This window comes from Thamnophis sirtalis, unplaced genomic scaffold (genome assembly GCF_051295495.1).
Source record: "Thamnophis sirtalis isolate CommonGarterSnake01/CBP01778 unplaced genomic scaffold, rThaSir2_p1.2 scaffold_14, whole genome shotgun sequence".
Classification (NCBI taxonomy): domain Eukaryota; kingdom Metazoa; phylum Chordata; class Lepidosauria; order Squamata; family Natricidae; genus Thamnophis; species Thamnophis sirtalis.
Genome location: NW_028261394.1, coordinates 23,667,383 through 23,685,613, shown reverse-complemented (window position 1 = coordinate 23,685,613; position 18,231 = coordinate 23,667,383). Strand labels below are relative to the sequence as shown.

At 48.7% G+C, this 18,231-nt stretch overlaps 1 protein-coding gene across 1 annotated transcript in view; it reads right to left on the bottom strand.

The window, feature by feature from the left end:
• The window catches only part of VAC14 (VAC14 component of PIKFYVE complex), a 42,572-nt gene that overhangs the window by 3,889 nt on the left and 20,452 nt on the right, over positions 1-18,231 (bottom strand). Inside the window, exons 13-16 of the mRNA XM_014059614.2 lie at positions 14,336-14,501; positions 10,605-10,737; positions 1,014-1,188; positions 391-509 (exon numbers count right to left, since the gene is read on the bottom strand). Coding sequence (XP_013915089.2) covers positions 391-509; positions 1,014-1,188; positions 10,605-10,737; positions 14,336-14,501 — 593 coding nt within the window. The remainder of the gene's footprint in view (positions 1-390; positions 510-1,013; positions 1,189-10,604; positions 10,738-14,335; positions 14,502-18,231) is intronic.

The window sequence follows — 18,231 nt, the reverse complement described above, 5'->3', positions numbered from 1 at the left end:
AGCTTTCAGATTCTGTAGCTGCCCTCATCTGAAGACCACGAGGGTTAAAGAGGCCGTGACAGAGGTTTATTCCCCCAACCTGCATTGCTACGTTTCTGAAACCTTTTGGAATCAGTTGGTCTTCTGCCAAATCCCTGAATCCTGGTGCCACCCAGACCTCCAGGTTGGGTGTCTCGCTTCCCTGAATGGCCTCGGTGGTTCCTCCCCTGGGGGAATGAGGCCCTGGCAAGCAGGGCCTTGTGGGGTAAGAAAAGCAAGCCTCCCTTGGTCCCAAGGATCCCTTCCTTCCGGGTGCTTCTTTGCCTGAAAGCCCTTTCCAGCCCCCATCCAAACGCCGAGCTCCCCTCCCCTCCGAGAGGCATCCTGAGGGAGAGAGCCCTGGAAGGATACAACTTCTGGATGAGGTCGTAGGCGTGCTTGTAATTCTGAGTGAGGAAGCACAGGGAGACGGTGGTGACTGGATTGTGACACCAGGAGCGGTAGAGACAGCAGAAGAGGTTGCGGCTTTCCTGGGGAAACAGCAGGGAGGCAAAAAAATCACTTGCAGCTCAATTCTACTTAATTTTGCATTTTCTGAGTGCTCCGCTCCCAAATGGCTCCACCTGGAAGAAACAGCTTGCGAAACCAAGTACAAAAAGGCAGAGGTTGATTCACACTTCAACACTTCAGTAAACTGATTCTGAAACCCAGTTGAGCTAATGTTTACCTTCAAAACTGTGGAATCTCTAGGAAGGAAAAAGAAGGCAGCCGTCTCTGCCAAGGGCTTAGCCACCCGGTTGGGCGCCTGGCCTGGCCGAAGGACAGCAGCACGGAAGGAGAAGCAGTTGAGGGCAACAGAGAATTTGCGTCTCCCCTCCGAGCCCTGGTCCGTGGCAGAGGCTCAGCACCCCCCTAGGTGCCCCCTGCAGGGTCTTCTCCTGCCCTATTGGAGAGAAGGACTCAGCAACCTTCTCCAGGAGGTTCCTGGGGCTGAAAGGCTGGGAAACTGGTAGGATTAAGAGGCTTAGACCTACCGGGGTCTTCAGATCCTTAAGTTGGTTCCTCAGCTGGAAGAGCTCGGAAGACGTCAAGAGGATGGTGTTGAGGGTGTGGACCATGGTGGAAGCAAAGCGGAGGTCCTCTTCCCGCAGGAGGATGTCTGCCATGGAGTGGAAGATGTTCTCTGCGTTCAAGAGCAAGCAGAGCTGCCTGTGCCAGACCAAGAAACATGGGGCCCAGTTTGAAAGGCTGCAGCACAGAGGGAGAAGGCCCTGCAGCCCCCGGGACGCCCAAGAGAAGCACAAGGCGGAAGGGCTCCTGTGCACCTGGCAAAGGCTTTTGCTTCTTTTGCTGGGCAATTTCCAACCCTGAGACCCCAAGAATTCCACCGAGGGTCTCCCTTCCTCAGCCTGCCTTGCAGTTCTCCCACCCGCCCGCCCCACCCTGGATGTGTACAAAAGGGAGCAAAGGCAACTGACGTTTCGCCTTCGGGGGAAAAGGACAGGACCTCCAGACCCCCCCTTTTTGTGTCATTAACCGCCTCCCCAGCTCCTCTTGGCCTTGCAGGGGGTGCGCAGCCGCCTCTCAGAAAAAGATGTCAAGGGAGGGAAATGAGGGGTGGGGTTCCTGGATGGCTCACTCCAAGGCCAAACCAGCAGAAGCAACACACCTCCCCTGCCCCCTCCAAGGCTTTTTGCCATGCTCTTACGCTGCGCCTCCCTCTGAACAGCCAGAGCCTTCTTTTGGGGAGGGGGGAATTCCTGGGCTGGTCCCATATCCTGCCCAGCTGGCTGTTCTCCAAAGGCTGAATGGAGGCTCTGCACTCCCCAATCTCGAGGGTAGCGATGAAAGGCATCTCCCCTGTCGGATCTCCCGCCCTTGGCCCAGACCCTCCCCAGAGGCCCCTCCTGCCTTCTGCCCAGGCCCTAATGACAGAGAAGCCCCCTGTCCCTCCTTCAGCAGCATAAAAAGAGATTGGACAGTCATTTGTCTAAAATAGTATAAGGTCTCCTGCTTGAGCCTAGAAGTCTAGAGGTTGTCCTTTCCAACTCTTTTTGTTAATGGCCGATGTCAGACTCAGCTTGAAAACCAAAACATGAGAGCAAGGAACTCCAGAGGAAGAACTATATATCCATAATCCAACACACACTGAGCGGAATGGGGCAAAATCATTCAGATGTCTTGCTGGTAGCCTGAACTCTCCTTCCCACCGTCCTTTCTCCCTTCAATTCACCAAATGCTTGAAATTCCCAAAAAGAAATTGGAAACCTGGCCAATCATGAATTCATCCCACTCCCCCCTGGCTTCCTTTCTGGCCTCCTCCTTCCCTCGTGCGGTTGGGTGGAACACTCTATGCCGAAGTGGGAAAAGCAAAGCACCTACAGCACCAGCCTGGAGAAGCACTGGGACTGGCACACAAGCCGCCTCAGATGCCTCCTCCCAGTGCCAATCCAGGGCATGGGGTGGACCTGGCAGAGGAGCCAATGGTACCCAATCTCTTGGACCTCACCTGTGGCTGTTTGAACCACCCAACCAAACCTCCTCAGGTTGTCTCTGGAACCACCACAAAGTTTTCTCTCGGCTACAGTCAAAAACTGGTAGGCAGGAATGCAAACTTTGTTTCTGCTAGGCCTGCTGGAATTACTGCCATTTCTTCTTTAATATCTTTTTAAGAGATGGGAGGAATCGGAGGCCAAACTCGGTTTAATATTTGATTCTAATTCCTGAGTGTGTTTTAAATTTGCTACCGTTCATTTCCATAAAGAAACCTCTAACTTCTCAGAGTTCATCTCTGGTGACCAAAGGTGCCTCTGAGGGGACCAACTTTTATTTTGGAACCAAGTCAAATTTCATTATGACCAAAGAGCAGTACAGAATAAACAATGGGATCCTGTGATGCCAAGTGGGAGCCCACCTGCTGCGATGCTTCAAAGACTAGGCTAGAAACCAGGAGGTGGAGAGTTCGAGTCCATCCTTAGGTTCAAAGCTGGTTGGGGGTTGCTGGGCTCCCCCTTCGCCTTAGGATGAAGGAGGCAACAATCACCTCTGGTCTCCGGCGGGGGGGGGGAGGAGAAGGGCCAGGCTGGCCCAGGCAGTGGCCCAGAGCAAGACTGACCAAGGGCCACAAACAAAGCGAGGAAAGGCACACAAGCCGCCCTCATATAATCAGGACTGCCACAAAGACAGGAGAATACACAAAAGGCAAACCAACCTAAGTAGAAATAAGATAGGAATGGACAAATGTAAAACCTTTTAAAAATTATCTCGCATGAATGATACTATGCCCGTGATGGTGAACCTGTGGCACACGTGCTGGAAGTGGCATGCAGAGCCATCTCTCAGGGCACATCAGCCATCACCTGTTGATCCTTTGGGTTCCGGCGCGCTGGCCAGCTGGTCTTCACACACGCAGGAGCACCGGAAACCACAAGAGCAGCCACCCGGTGCACATGTGCATGCTGGGAAGATGACCTTCTGGTTCCTGGCGCGTGCATGCAAACCGACCACCCACTCTTCTGTTTTCTGGCACACATGTGCACATGAAGACCAACTGGCCAGTGTGCATGCGTGTGCCAGGAACCAGAAGACCAGGTTGTGATGCCCCAGGAACAGCACATAGATAACACAAACAGCTGGCAGTTCAAACAGGCCCCTTTAGTGCTCCAAATCTCCCAAATGTTCCCCCGTTTCTGGCAAATCCCAGAGCAGAGGGAGAACCAACCCCCACAAAAACCTCAAGCATCCCCCGGCTGCAATTAGTCCAGCCCAGCGCTGTCTGCACCAAGGCTGCACGGCAATAAATCCCAAACATATTTGGCAAAAGAAGAGCAGAGTAGGGAGTTCAGGGAGCAAAAGATCCATATAATTAGTCCAGAAGGCCAGTAAGGAATGCAAGGACTCTTGGCCAATTCACTTCAGGAATTCAGCGTTTGTTCCCAACAAATGCCCCTCCCCATGGTGCCTCCTTAAGTCTTATTCCCTAGGTGTACCTGGTGAAGCTGGGCGGGGAGCTCTCCTTACAAGTGGCCTACTCCGTCTGCACTAATCACGCCTTCTCTGCACTCTCCGAGCTCTTGAACAGGAGGGGGTGGTTTTTGCTCCTCGTCTGAGCTCTGTCTCTCTTCACTACCAGCAGACCTAAATAATTCCGAACAGCCTTGCCTGGGCTGACTTTGCCTTTCCCCCGTTTCCTCCAAAGCCAATGGAGCTGCCCTCTCACTCGCTGTCAGTTCTTGTTCCAGCTTGTTTTCCGTTGAAGATTCAGACTCCGATGGCATGATACAGGTGGCCGGTGTGCATGCGCGCGCTGGAAACCAGAAGATCATCTTCCTAATGCACACATGTGCACCGGGCAGCTGTTCTTCTGGTTTCTGGCACACATGAGCACATGCTCCCATTTTGGCACTCAGTGCCAAAAAGGTTCGCCATCACTACTAGGCGATCTGAAGAGAGAAACAGTCAGTCTAATCTTTTTTGCGGGACTGGTATCTTCCCCATCTTGTATCTGACACTCCAGAGGGAAAACTTGTGAATCGAGGGATTGACCGGGTGGCTCACAGGGGGGAGGATGACCAGCGAGCTGCACAGACCTACTCTAAGACCACTAGAGATTTGATGATTAACTAAGGACCTCAGTTAAGAGCCTTTGAACATCACTGAATATTATTGAACATATAGAGTAATTTGAAGAGGCGTGGATAACCTCCTGATGAATTTAAATTGTTTAGATTGACTATTGATGAGATGTTTAAAATTGTGACTTGGCTTTTTGAATTAATGAACTCCACCCCACTGAACTCTTGGGAACTAGAAACAGGTTTGAATAGAATCCTGATCCCTTCTCCCCCTCCGGAACCAACTCCACTGCCCTGATAGCCAGCAGGTGTTGGATAGCCTTGCGCATGAGCATGCTTGGTAGGATTCTTAGAATACATCCTATTCAGGGGCTGCGAGCGGAGCTCCAGTTTTATCCCGAGCCTAACAATCTGGAGGACCCACTCATCCGTGGTGATGCGTTCCCAGATATCCGCGAACAGGGAGAGGCGGCTGCCAATGGGGTGATCCAGGGCCAGATCACTTGAACCTGCGGAAGGGATGGCCGCCCCCCTCCCCACCCCCATGAAAGGGCCACTTGCCTTGCCGTTGGCTCCTGAATCTGTCCCTGGAATATTGCCTATCTCCCCACCTGGGGAATCTGGGTGCAGGGTACCTCTGTTGTTGGAACTCCGACTCAGGAGGACAATAGGATGTTCTCCTGGGGTAAGGAGCTGGTTGGTGGTCTGAGCGTCTGTTTGTGGCCGGGAAGATCTTACATTTGTTCTTGTCTTCCACGAGGATGGTGTCCAGCAATGAGCCAAAGAGCTTGTCTCTGGTGTAATCTGCTGCCAGGTGCCATTTTGCCTGGGACTCAGCCTGCCAATGGCGCACCCTCAGCAACTGCCTGGGTGCTACTGAGGAAGTTAAAGCTCTAGACGAATACTTTATCACATCTAGGGTGGCATCAGCTGAGAATTGGGTGCCTGCCATTAACTTGGTGCAACAGTCTCACATCTGACGCCGGTGTCCTGTCCCGAAGCTGCTCCAGCCATAGCAGGGTGGACCTGTTGAAAAAGAAGGCGGCCACCACCGCCTCCCTAAATGCCCATGTCACTGTCTGAAAGGCCTTGCTCATTACCATCTCTCCCCTCTTGTCCTCCGCCTTGAGGCAGTTAGAGATGTCTCCAGTCAACACCGCGGAAGAGGAAGCTAAGTTAGCACTGGAGTGTCCACTGGAGGAACCTGTAAAGCCTGGGCGAAGGTAGCATTAAGGTTGTAAAACCTGCGGTCATTCCTCTCTGGGTTGGGGAAGGTGCCTGGTTTAACCCACTGGGACTTAAGCACCTCTAGGAAGAGGTCTGGGATGGGGATCTCCTCCTTCTCCACCTGGGGCCTGTGGAAGGGCCCCTTCTTTAAAAACATATTTTTTTTAAAAAATTGATTAAACAAAAACACAAAAAAAGAATTATCCTTCATTACATCTTTTAGAACGTGTCAATTGGTTACAGATACCTTTTGTGCATTTCTTCCATAGTCTTTACTTATAGTTCATATTAGATTATACACTCTAAGTCAAAAATCTTTGTATATCTTACTATCAATGTACCACAATTCTCATTTGACTACAATTATTTGAACATGCTTTTACCTCAAATCATTCATACTTATAGACACAACCACATAATGGCATTCATTAGCTATTTCAAAAAAATCCTCCAATAAGATTACACCTTTATAGCATCTTTTAAGTAAAAGTCAATAGATAACATTTTTAAGCCTCCCCCCCTTTTTCCCCCAACTCACTAACATTTATATCTAAGTTACTTTAGCCAATACCATAGCATGTATATATTATTAAACAATGACCATTAACATTAGCTTGTTGTTATTATAATTGGCTAAAAATCATTTACTATTTATGCCCCATCTCCTCTCATCAGGGCCCCCACCAAAAAAAATAAACATTACACCTTTATAACAAGATCTAAATGAAAATTTGTTAATAAAATTTATAAGTCTTTTTCCCAAGTCACAATTTACAATTTATATCCAATTTTTTTTTACTAAATTGTCAATACATGTATATATCATTACGTGTATCTATTATCATTTCATTATTATTATTTATGGTTAATTAATTGTTAGTGAGTAAACATTTAATAACAATCTAAAACAATCTAGAAGTTACAAAGTTCCTACTTATTAATCACCAATAATAAATAAACTATTTTTTTATTACCAACTTTCATTGTCAACCTGTATCTTTCCAGTAACAAAACAGTCTTATCTCTCTTGCCAATTGTGGAGTCAGTCTTCTTTTTGTCTCCCTTATAAGGTTTTTATAGGCTTCTCTCCGCACTTTGTTGCTTGAAGGGTCCCTCAGATAATCTCCTTGCCCACCAGTTGCTACTAAAGTTAACTTGTCTTTATTTGTCAATCTTGCTTCTGAAATAATTTCTCTTCTTATGTCTATCATTATTAGTATTTTTTTCTCTTCTGTGTCCTGGAATCTGGGGTAGAGCTCCAATTCGTCGAATTCCCTTTTCCACATTCGCTCCATTATTAAATTCATCTATTTTCTTATCTTCTATATCTTCATTCTCCCCTTTAATTTTGGGGGCTCCAACCCTATCATCTTTTGCTGTGAGGAAGACTAGTCTTTCCAGCTTCTTCTCAATTCTCCCATATCCTTCCAATAGATTTTGAATTCCAGCCAAGATATTTTGGAATTTTAAGGTTTCCTCATCTAAGTATTGAACCATGTTTCCAAAACAGAAGAGAGAGAAAAAAGAAAAAAAAACCAATAATGACTGCCAGTCTAGTCTTCCAGGCTTCTCTTAGCTTTTATTTTATTTAAGTTGACTTAAACACAAGTTCTTTTATGGAACGGTCCCTTCTTGTTCCCCCTGCTCGTGCCAGGGGTGACAGCAGCTTGGGTGGCCTCTGGATGGTTGTCCAGGTTTGTCGTGGCCTTTGCTTTATGTAGCAAGGAGCTAAACAAGAAGGGAGGGAAGAGACTGATAATATTGGGTGCCTCAGGGACCTGGGAGTCCTCATCTTCCGAGAACCCAATGTCCTTCAGTTCTCCCTCTTCTAGATCTGAGCCCTCACTGGCGGTGGAAGGAGACGATGACCTGGGCTCTCTGGGAACAGGTGACCCGGGTTGGTCTCGATGTCCTCTAGGGTTCCGCCGGGAAGGCCTTCTCCTGGAGCCGATGCTTCATCCCCGTGGCGATCCCCTGTGAGATGGCTCTGGCTAAAACCTCCTGAAGGCTTTCAAGGAGCTCTGGGAGGGATGGGGGAAGGTCAGGAGTTTGCAATGGCGCCCCTGGGGCTGGTGATTGCAGAGCCAGCCGGCGTCTGGTGGAGCTAGGGACTCTGCGACCGAAGGGGTCTCCCCGTGCCTCCGAGGGGTAAGCAGGTGATAGAGGGGGTGATAGGGAGCTGTGCCCTCTGCTAGAGCCCCCTGGGGATCCCGGGGAATCAAGCTGGGCCTCCTCTAGCGTCGGAAGCCTACGAGGGGAGCGAGATCTAGAGGGGGATGGGCTGATGGTGTCCCTAGTCCTCCTCTTGGAGGCCCTGGTGATCCGCACCTCCTTGCTGGAGATCTTCTTCCTAGTGGACTTGGAGGTGCTCTTCTTAGAAGAAGACCTCCCTCTGGTGATTGAGGGAACCCTCCTGGAGGTCCCCTCGCCTGGGTCTGAGTCCCCTGGGGATCTAGGGCCGGCCGCTCCCCAACTCCTCGTGGTCTCAGCCATGCTAGTACTCACGGTCACGTTCACCACCTCCTCCTGTTGTGCCGGCCTCGGCTCGACTGTGCATCCTGCAGCTTTAAGCCTCCCCGCGCCTCCCGAGCATGCCGCCGATCCGTGGCCCGAACGCCGGCCCACCACCAACTGGATTACCGGCGGAGTACCGGCCCAAGTAACTTCCTCCTGGTTCCAGCAGTGGCTTCTGGGCACCCGTGGAGTCCGTAACCAGGCACGCCAACCACACGCTCCACTCATGTGCTTCTTCAAGATGCCCGTGGTCCAAGATGGCGACTACCAAACATGCGGTCCGAATCTGCTGCTCCGATCCTTCGGGAAGCTCTGGAAGGCTGTCTTCTGCCAGCTCTCGGCTTCTTGCGATCCACCGTCGACTGAATCTCCTCGGAGCTTGTGGCTAGGATAAAGCCCCCCGTCCCCCCCGCAACAGTCCGGCCACTCGGAGGCTTTCTGCTAGTGCAGCAAGCACCGCTTGAAAAGCTAGCAACTGGTGAAGCATGACTGAGGAGAGGTGATCCGATAGAAATAGCTGAGTTGCTGAAAGATAAGGTCTTCGAAGTGAAGGGAGAGTCAGGAAAGTACTCCTTCTAGGCCGAAGACTGAGGTTAATCTGGGGAAGTCAGGAGGAGGAGCAGAGGTGTGGCGTCAAGATTTACCTCAGTCTCTGGGCAAAAGTTAATACCCAGATGTGACTCCTCCCATGCCCCACTTCGGAGACAGAACAAATCGATTGTTATACAACTTGGGAATCTTTTTACCGGTGGTTAGAGAATAGCCGTAAGAATTAATAGTAATGAAGTTATCTAAACTCTAGAAAATGTATTATTAATCAATATAACTAATAGATTTATATAAATTACAATGGGATTGTTATAATATTAGATATTTAAGGTATTGGAAATTAAGATGAGATTAAATTATGAATAAGATTGTAAATCTGAATGTTGGCACAAAATATGTATACCCAGAAGACACACCTGTTAATGGAAAATGGACTGTTTATATAAAAATTAAAATAAAAAAGAGAATATATTTGCTGAACAAAACTCCACATTGTCCATTAAACACTCTGCTAGCTCCATTCACTTGGCCAGACTCCACGCCGCAAGGGATTATGGGGTCATTAGAATATGATGATTGTCTTTTTATCTTCTATTTATTAATGAAAAAAATTGAAAAAGACATAAAGACCAATGACGACCTCCACCATCAATCTGCAGAACCAGAAACAAGCTGCCTCAGCCCCCCACCCTTTTCTCTGGCTGAAAGCTCCTGGTCTGGCCATGGGGAGGAGAAACCAAAACTCCCTTCGGGATCTCTGCCCACCTGAGATTGACTTTAAAAAAATATAACATGCTGGCATGTTGCAAGTCATCAAGATAGTTGCACTAGAATGCTTGTGAAAAACCAATGGGAGCAGGCAAAGGGGTTTTTATGAGTGATCTTGCTGAGTGGGGCTACTATTTTATCAAGAGGCAAGTCTCCTGTGGCAACCTTTTTGTGACTGCATGCTCTCAAGATGCCAGATGTGTGTCTATTCCTGGGATGGCGAACCTATAGCATGCGTGCCAGAGGTGACATGCAAGGCTCTCTGGGCACGCGAGCCATTGCCCTAGTTTAGCTCCGGTGCTCATGAGCGTGCGCCTTCTGCCGGCCAGGGGCTGGGCACACGTTGCATTTTGGGAGTTCGGGTGTGCACACTCTTTGCACACTTGGTCCAGAAAAGGTTAACCATCCCTGGTCTAGTCCTCCAAACTGCCTCCTCCAGGAGAGCACGGGCAAGCAGTAGCCACACTGGTCCAAATTGACTTTGCTGGGAATGCAGCTGTTTCTCCTCCTCCCCTTTCCTCAGCAGGTAATCCCCATAGCTGGACGCCTCGCTCGGGCCCACCGGGTACCCCAGACCCAAACCAATCTCGGATGAGGTTAGTCCAATAACTGACAAAGAATGACGTCTCTCTCCAATGTTTGTGATGAACTGAAAACAGGGCCCGGAGGCAATTAATTTTGCAAAAGCCCATAGGAATTTATCTTAGGATCATTCCAGATTTCAGAATGGTCAGCTGCTGAAGAGCATTTCTAAAACACAGGCATACCATTTTAGACCCTTCAGTAAGTGCTGGCAAATTTTTCTTTCCCGTGAGGACCAACAGTACTGCTACTAACTTGATGGCCAGGAGGTTGTTCTTTCTGGCCCCATCTCCAGAAAAGGACCAGAGCCAGAGCCGGGAGCCTATCATAGAGTTGGCAGGAGGCTCCAATCATGGCTACCCATGAAGGACAAACTACTCAGAGGCAGGAGAAGACATATCCTGGGCTCACCTGATGATGAAAGCTCCACGGGTCTCCAGCAGCTTCCGCTCACTGCTGAACCTCTTGAGCAAGTTGATCATGAACTGGTAGAAGTAGGAATTCATGGTGGGGGTAGAGGGAGAGCACCCCATGCTCTTGGCTCCTGGAAAGAAAAGAGAGGAGGTTAGCTAAAGAAGAGGAATGGAGACCCCACCTGTTCTGCAGACAACAAAGGAATGTACAGAGCATTGTTAGCGAGGGCTCCTCATTCCCTTTCCTGAACCAAAGGAGTCTGCTCCTCCTGCAGGCCCCAAGTAGAAAGAAAAAATGGTCAAATGTCTCTGGAACCCGAAACAAGTGAGCCATGCGCATCCTCCTCAGGGTGCAGACACAACCCTGCACAACACAGTATCTTAGAGAAGCTGGCTGAAAAGGAGACAATTATTCACTTGTCACAATAAACATATTTTCAATAGTTTTTTTTAAAAAAAAGCTCAGCTGAATGTCTAACAGTTCCATGATAAGTTGACAATGGAATTCTCCTGGGAAGATGAAACATCTTGTTTAGTTGCTCAGTACTAACCTCCAAAAATCCATCACCCAATGAATCTGGATAAGTGGGACAAACACAGTGCCAAAGGCAGGCATGCAACCAACCTTAGGAGAAAAGGCTGCCCCCTTACCTTCATCGCCCTTTTCAGCTTCATTTGCCCACCTGCCTTTGATCTGAATCTGAAAAGTTTTCCCAGAGGTGTGTCTCATTTTCTAGATCTAATTTTCCATCACAGGCTTCCAAACCAGGTTGTTCTTCACTTGGTGAAGACTTCATCCAAGAAATCCTCCCTATTGCCAAGATTTATATAGGCTGAATTGCCTATCTGAAGATTGAAAGGCTTGCTTCATTTCATCTAATGATTCTTTGCAAGCATTAATGGCTGGAAAAGACAAAGAACAAGGCCTGGAAGGTGCACTCAAACGTGGAGAAATATCCTTTCAATACGGAAGGCCGTGAACTCAAGAATGAACTGAGAGCAGCAGAGTCACCCACAAGAGCCAGGCATGGATTATGTTGTGCAATGGAGCAGAACTGCCTGGTGCCAGAGAATCATCTCTGCAGACTTGTGCTCCAAAACAGGAAAAAGCCTGCTCAAATCCTCAGGGAGGAAGGGCTCCTGGTGAAATGGTCATCTTTTGTAAAACCTAACAGCCAAACCTGTTATATTGGATCATTAGGCTGGTCATTCCCCACCCACTCGGATTCCAAGCCCCCCCAGCTCCACTGTAACAGCAGTTAATGGATCTTGGCAGCATAGCTGGAGCCACTTCTCTGGAGGTTTTCTTTCATTGTCTGGTACTTTTATTTTTTAATTAACAAACATGTAAGATACACACGCACAAAACTTAGACGTACACCACATTTACACAATACAATACAAACAGGAGCTTCCTGTTCTTTCTAATAGCAATTATCAATCGATACCGCTCACCTTATATTATTTCCCCTTCTATTGTATTTCATTTGGATTTCACCATTCTTAACCCTCTTATTTTACTCATAACTATTATTTTTTGAGTTTTGTTATATTCCTTCATTGATTCTTGTTTCTTTCCTCCATCCACCTATACCATCGATCCCATATCTGGTAGGATTCTGACTCTTCTTTTCCCTGGATTTCTTTAGTTAGTTTATCCATTTCAGCACAATCCATAACCTTTCTTATTATTTCATCTTTGCTTGGAGTTAATTTGTTTTTCCATTTCTGGGCAAAGGCAATCCTTGCCGTTGTAATTATATGTAATATTAAATACTGGATTTCTTTTTTGTATTTCGCAGACATTATTCCTAATTAAAAAAACTTCAGGTTCCCTGTTATTGCCTCCAGCCAATTTGATCCTTTTCCAAAAAAATTTAGCCACCTCACAGGTCCACCATAAATGGTAATATGTTCCGTGTATTGATTCGCATTTCCAACATTTTGGGGAGGTATTTGTTAAGATTTTAGCTAACCTTGTTGGTGCCAGGTACCATCTGTAAAACATTTTGTACTGGTTTTCCTTGTATGCAACTGATAGTGTCATTTTAAAGTTTGTTCCCCAAATTTTTTCCCATTTGTCTAATTCAATATTATAGCCAAAGTTCTGTGCCCATTTTACCATTTGTTCTTTCACAATTTCCTCTTCCTTGTCTGGTACTTTTTAAAAAGCTTTTTACACTGCTTTACTGGTTCCTGGCAGCGTCCTTTTGAGGTGTACTTCCAAAAGGCAGGATGCAAGCTTGGCTGATTTTTTAAACTGCCTTTCTGGGGGCATCTGATCTTTCCTTAAATCTGGATGGTTTCTTTAGGATAGCTTGCAAGGTGAGTGAGACCGACCGCTATCTTTAAGTGGCGCAAATGGATCTAATGACTGCTTCTCCTGGGTGGGAAAGGCTGCTTTTGTCAGTTCACTGAGCACAGGAGTCTCTTGTCTATGGGGATTCTTCAGTCATCCAGGTGCTTTTTTCAAGAGGCAACTGGACTTTCTTGGTTTCCAGAGAGTTCAGTTACCTCTTGAAAAAGCACCTTTGGGACAGGAGTCTCTTGCATTGCTTTGGAGTGGCCAAAGCACATGATTGCTCACTGATAGTATGATTATTTTTTTTAAAGGAGGTAGGGTTATGGATGCTTCCTCCAATTCATATGAGTTTTCTCTCATGATAATAAGGCTTAGTAACATGGCACCAGGGTCCCAGTTTATTTAGATATGTGTGGCATGTACTAATTTTACTGTAATCCTGACTAGCTTGGGAGGCTTGAACCTGGGTCCCCTATGTACTTTTGTCAATTTCTCTCTTCAGCTGGGCATTTTGTAGCCCAAGTGTGCCCAGCCACTTTCTGGAGAGCTTACAGGACCTCTCTGCTTCACTTGAGGAGCAAGAGTTGGCTGCTGATAATTATCGTTGCATTTTAACTATTTTAATTCCTCAAGATGCTCTGGCACCCTGCCTGATTTGAAACTCCGGGCTGAAGGCATAGCTGATGAAAAGGAAGGTATTCTGACAGAATGGTTTAGGTTTCCATGATTGCTGTGATTATCCCTGATCTTCAGTGTATATTCCCCCATCTCTAATTATTGCTTTTTAGGGCAGCTTTTTGCAAACAAAGCAGCTTTTTATATTTTTGTAGTTAATCCTTGACAGTCCATTTAGTGACCATTCAATGGCACTGAAAAAAGTGGCACGACTGTTTTTCACCTTACGACTGTTGCAGGTCAGGAGAGGCCAGGCAAGGCGAAGGGTCCCTCGACGTGAGTGATGTCAAGTTGGCCACACCCACCCAGTCACATGACCACCCAGCCACGCCTACCCAGCTGGTCATTAGAGGCAGAGAATCGGGTGTTATATGATGTTTTAACACTGCTCTTAGCTACCTTTTACAGAGACTACTCCTTCATTTTGTCCAGCTCAGGTTGAGCATGCAAGAATAAGGCCAAGCAGTCGGCTTTAAAAATCAAGATGAGGTGAAGAAAGCCAAGATTTTGATTCCATTACAATACCATTGGCTCTGTTCTTCCAAGCATCACAACGCAGCCTAACAATGGAAAGACCTTGCTACATTCCCTCAACCCCCAAGAGAGCAGACAGGGCAGAAGCTTTGCTCCTCCACCATCATGAGAGGCAACTTCTATCCATTCATGGCCTCCCTTGGAATGAGAAGCTTAAGCCCAGGGCTGCTCAGAACTTGCCCCCTTGGTCAGGGAGTGGCTGGCGATGAAGCACTTACCGGAGGAGGAAGAGGAGACAGCCTGGCTACTTTTGGCCGAAGTGGGCACAGGCAGGTCCAGTTGCTCCAACCGGAGCCCGGGGCCCTCCTGCAGCCCTCGGCCTTCCATTTGGCCAGCAGGGGAGGAGGCAATCTCTGCCAAGACTTCAAGGTCCTTGAGAATAACCTGGGATCAGCAAGAGAGAAAATGGCTGATGAGACCACAAGGAAATGGGCAGCAACCAGGGAGTCAAGTCTTGTAAGGGCATCTGCAGGACTGAATTTGATCTCCTTGTCCCTGAAGTGGGTGGGGCTCTTGCAGCCCCCTCCCTTAAATCATACCCTCCAGTCGGTTAGGGCTGCCAAGGAGGGATCTGTGATTGGTCTGGGCAGGTGTTAATAATTATTTGAGGGAGGGGTGGTTCCTTAAAGGACTTTTTGTCCAAGTCTCCAACTGCCCCCTTTTGGAGGTGATTGTGGAGAAAATTGTCATGTGGCAGCTGCAGAGGATCCTCAAGTGGATTATTTGGACCTCTTTCGATCAGGGTTCAGGCTGGGTTACAGTGCGGATGGCATTGATCCATCTCAGGTGATCTCTGGCGGGAGTGGGATGGGGATAATGGGCCACCCGTGTGCTTCTTGATCTCTCAACAGCCTTTGTTGCCATCGATCATGGTGTACTTCTGGACCAGCTTTGAGAGTTGGGGGTGGGCAACATTGTGTTGTGCTGGTTTTCCTCCTTCCTTTGGGATGGGTCCTGTAAGGTTTGATGAGAGAAGGGAAGAGCCAGCCCAAGGGCCCTATTTTGTGGGGTGTCCCAGGGCTCAGCTCTCTCTTCTGTTTAAAATCTGCACAGCACCACTGGGGGAGTGATCTGATGAATTGGTGTGGGCTATCATCAATATGCTGACAAAACCAGCTTTTGATCTCTTCCCTGAGATGCATGAGTGATGCTGTGGATGTCCTGTCCTAGTGCCTGGAGGGTCTGGATGGGGTGCAATAGATTTTGACTCCAACTGTCAGGCCTGATCATGTTCACTTTCTTTCAAGCTTGCTGCCAGCTGCCAGCTGCCATGGAAATGGGAGGAGGGGCAATGGGTATTTGGGAGGGGAAGCATGCAGGAGGTGAAACTGGAATCTCTGAGAAGCAATGGGGAGGCCTGGACTCAGAGAGGCTAGCTTGGGTTGTTTAATATCTTCAAGACCAACCATCCTGGGATCAGCATGCACAAAGGAGGAACAATGCACCTGGACCAGAGACGTTCCCAAAACATCTTCATGGTCAATGACTGGATTCTGGTTGCTTGGTTAGTGGGGCTGGGCTCTGGGGTTAGTTTCTATTTGTTATAATTTGTTTCTTTACACACATTTTATTTCAGACTTTCTCTGACTTTTGTTGCAATCAGTTCTTTCTTAGTAAAATTACTTTTTCTCTGAATCTATGGAGTCAAGGGTTTTCTTTCCTAGGGATCGAGCATCTAAATGTCCAGCCATGAGAGCGAGCAGGAGGAGACAGGGGCTGTGGGCAGGTCCCTTCCCAGACTGTGTTGCACCCGAGATGAAGCGGTATGGCTGGAGGAGCTAGACATCGATGATTATTGGGCGTGGGGCGAAAAGAAAACCCAGAGGAACAATCCTCGAAGAAATTTGTATGCAAGGAAATAGAGGTTCCTAAAGGCAGGACTGGCGCCAGGGGGACAGAGGTGATGCATACCCAGAGGATGCCATACTGAGCCATGCCCTGTACCTGTTGCAAGAGGCAATCAAGAATTGGAGAGCCCAGGAAACTCTGTCTCAGGCTCCTCTGCCCAGCCATGGACAGAGCTGCTGTGCCAAGGTAGCGGTACCTGTTCTGCCAGGACAGCGACAGCACCAGCAATGCCACCATCATCAGCTGCTGCTGCACGAGCCTCTCCACCTGCAGGAGCTGCTCCTTGGAAATGCCAGGCCCCAAAGGTCCCAGCCTTGGGAATGAAGTACATGGGGGACCCTAAGCAACTGGGCTTCTTCCTGACCCAAGTTTGGAGCTACAAGCAGCTGAATTGAGGACAGAGGCATCCTGAGTAAGATGCATGGCTCTCAAGGGCGCAGCCACTGAATGGATGGTTTCCCACCACAATGATAACCTCCCCCCCACCCCAAGCTGCAGAACTACAACCACTACATGGCACGCCTTTGCCAACAGTTTGAGGACCCATGGGTGGAGCACAAAGCTCGGACCTAGATGAAGACCACACCAAAGATCGGTGACTGCATACGCCCAGGATTTCCGAGAGTTGCTATGTTGACTGGCCACCTGATCTGAGGACATCCTGATTGACTGCTTCAAAGACAACCTCAATGACATCTACCATACATGCATCTCATGTGGTGCCTAGTATGTCCTGGTGGATGAAGTAGAGACCGACCTAGTCGGAGACCAACACTGTGGTGACCAGGGTGGTGCAAATCCTCCCCACATCCCCCAGACATAAGGAACCCCAGCAAAGAGTGAATCTGGGCCCAGACCAGCGTGTTCCAAGTGCAAGGAGGGGGCGCATCAAGCTGCAGAGTGCTGATTCACCAAACCCAGTGGTGCCGACCCTGAGGTGGAAGGCAGAGAAGCCAGCTCTGAGAACCCTTGAGACAGCGCTGCAAGGGGCGGGAGCTTTGACCAGCCTGGGTAAGAATGAAACTGACTCTGACAATGATCTCCTGGTAAGTTAATATGTAATCCCCATATCCATTCCGGTGTAACTAGTGGTGCCCTTGTCAGCGACCCAAGGGACGATGTTGGCTCTAATGGACTCTGGCTGAACCAGGTGTGTGCTTAGCCCCAAGGTGGGGGAAAAGTTGGGACTGAGACTTACGCAGCTGAAGGTGCCGATAGTTTTTTGCCAACTGGATGGGACAGTAGCTGGAAGGGTCATGGCTCATTTTATGAGCCAGTGGAAATGAGAATGGGAAAGTGCAAAACGACGGAGTTTTACAGTGGCACTGGGGGTTGTGAGACCCCTCCTGCTTGGATTGTCCTGGCTCCAGAAATTTCCATCTTATGTGAACTGGAGGAGGGGGCTCTTGAAAATCCAGCACAAAATGGCCAAAAAAGGGAAAGAGGTTTCCAGAAACAAGCAAGCCAAAGAAAAGAGGGAGTTAGGGACAGCTGCGCAGGAGCACCCAAAATGTGAGGCCAGAATCTCCAAGGAGTCCTGGGATCTAGGGGAGGTGTTTAGTGAGAAGCTCCCTATACGCTCCTACCTCATTGGCCCACCGACTGTGGTACTGAAATCCTTCCTGGGGCTAAGCTCCCAAAGCCTAAACTTTACTTGATGACTATACGAGAGCTGGAAGAGATTTGAGCGTTCATAGACAAATACCGGGTGTCGGAAACCCATGGCTCTGGAGCTGCATGCAGCTCTTTCGTCCACCTACTGTGGCTCCCTGTCAGCTGAACCCACCACTGGCTGGCTGCGCTCCTCACCCTCCCCTCCCAGTCACTCTTTGCCTGGCCTGAAAAGGTAAGGATGATGGCGGGGGATGGAGACTTGTTCCATATTCCAGAACAGGAGCGAAGCGTCACTGTACTTGCCTTATCTCTTGCTGGGTCTTACGGGCACTTCTTCCAGCCCTTGTTGGTACCTCAGTCACTCAGGGAGACGCGCGGCTTGCTCTCCGCCCTGGCTGCAGCCGATGCTCCTTGTCATAATGGGCTCGAGGAGGGGACGGCTTCTCCCCCATTGTGAAGCACGCTAAATTTAACTGTGCTCTGCAAGGTGGAGAGCAAGTCACAGGTCTCCCCGAGTCACTGAGGTGCGCGCAGCACTAAAATCAGGCACATAAAGGGGCGCTTTGCTCCCACTCTGGAATATGGAGTGAGTCTCCATCCCCTTACCTTCTATGGCCAGCTGAGGAGTGATCGGGAGGAGAGGGCGAGGGGC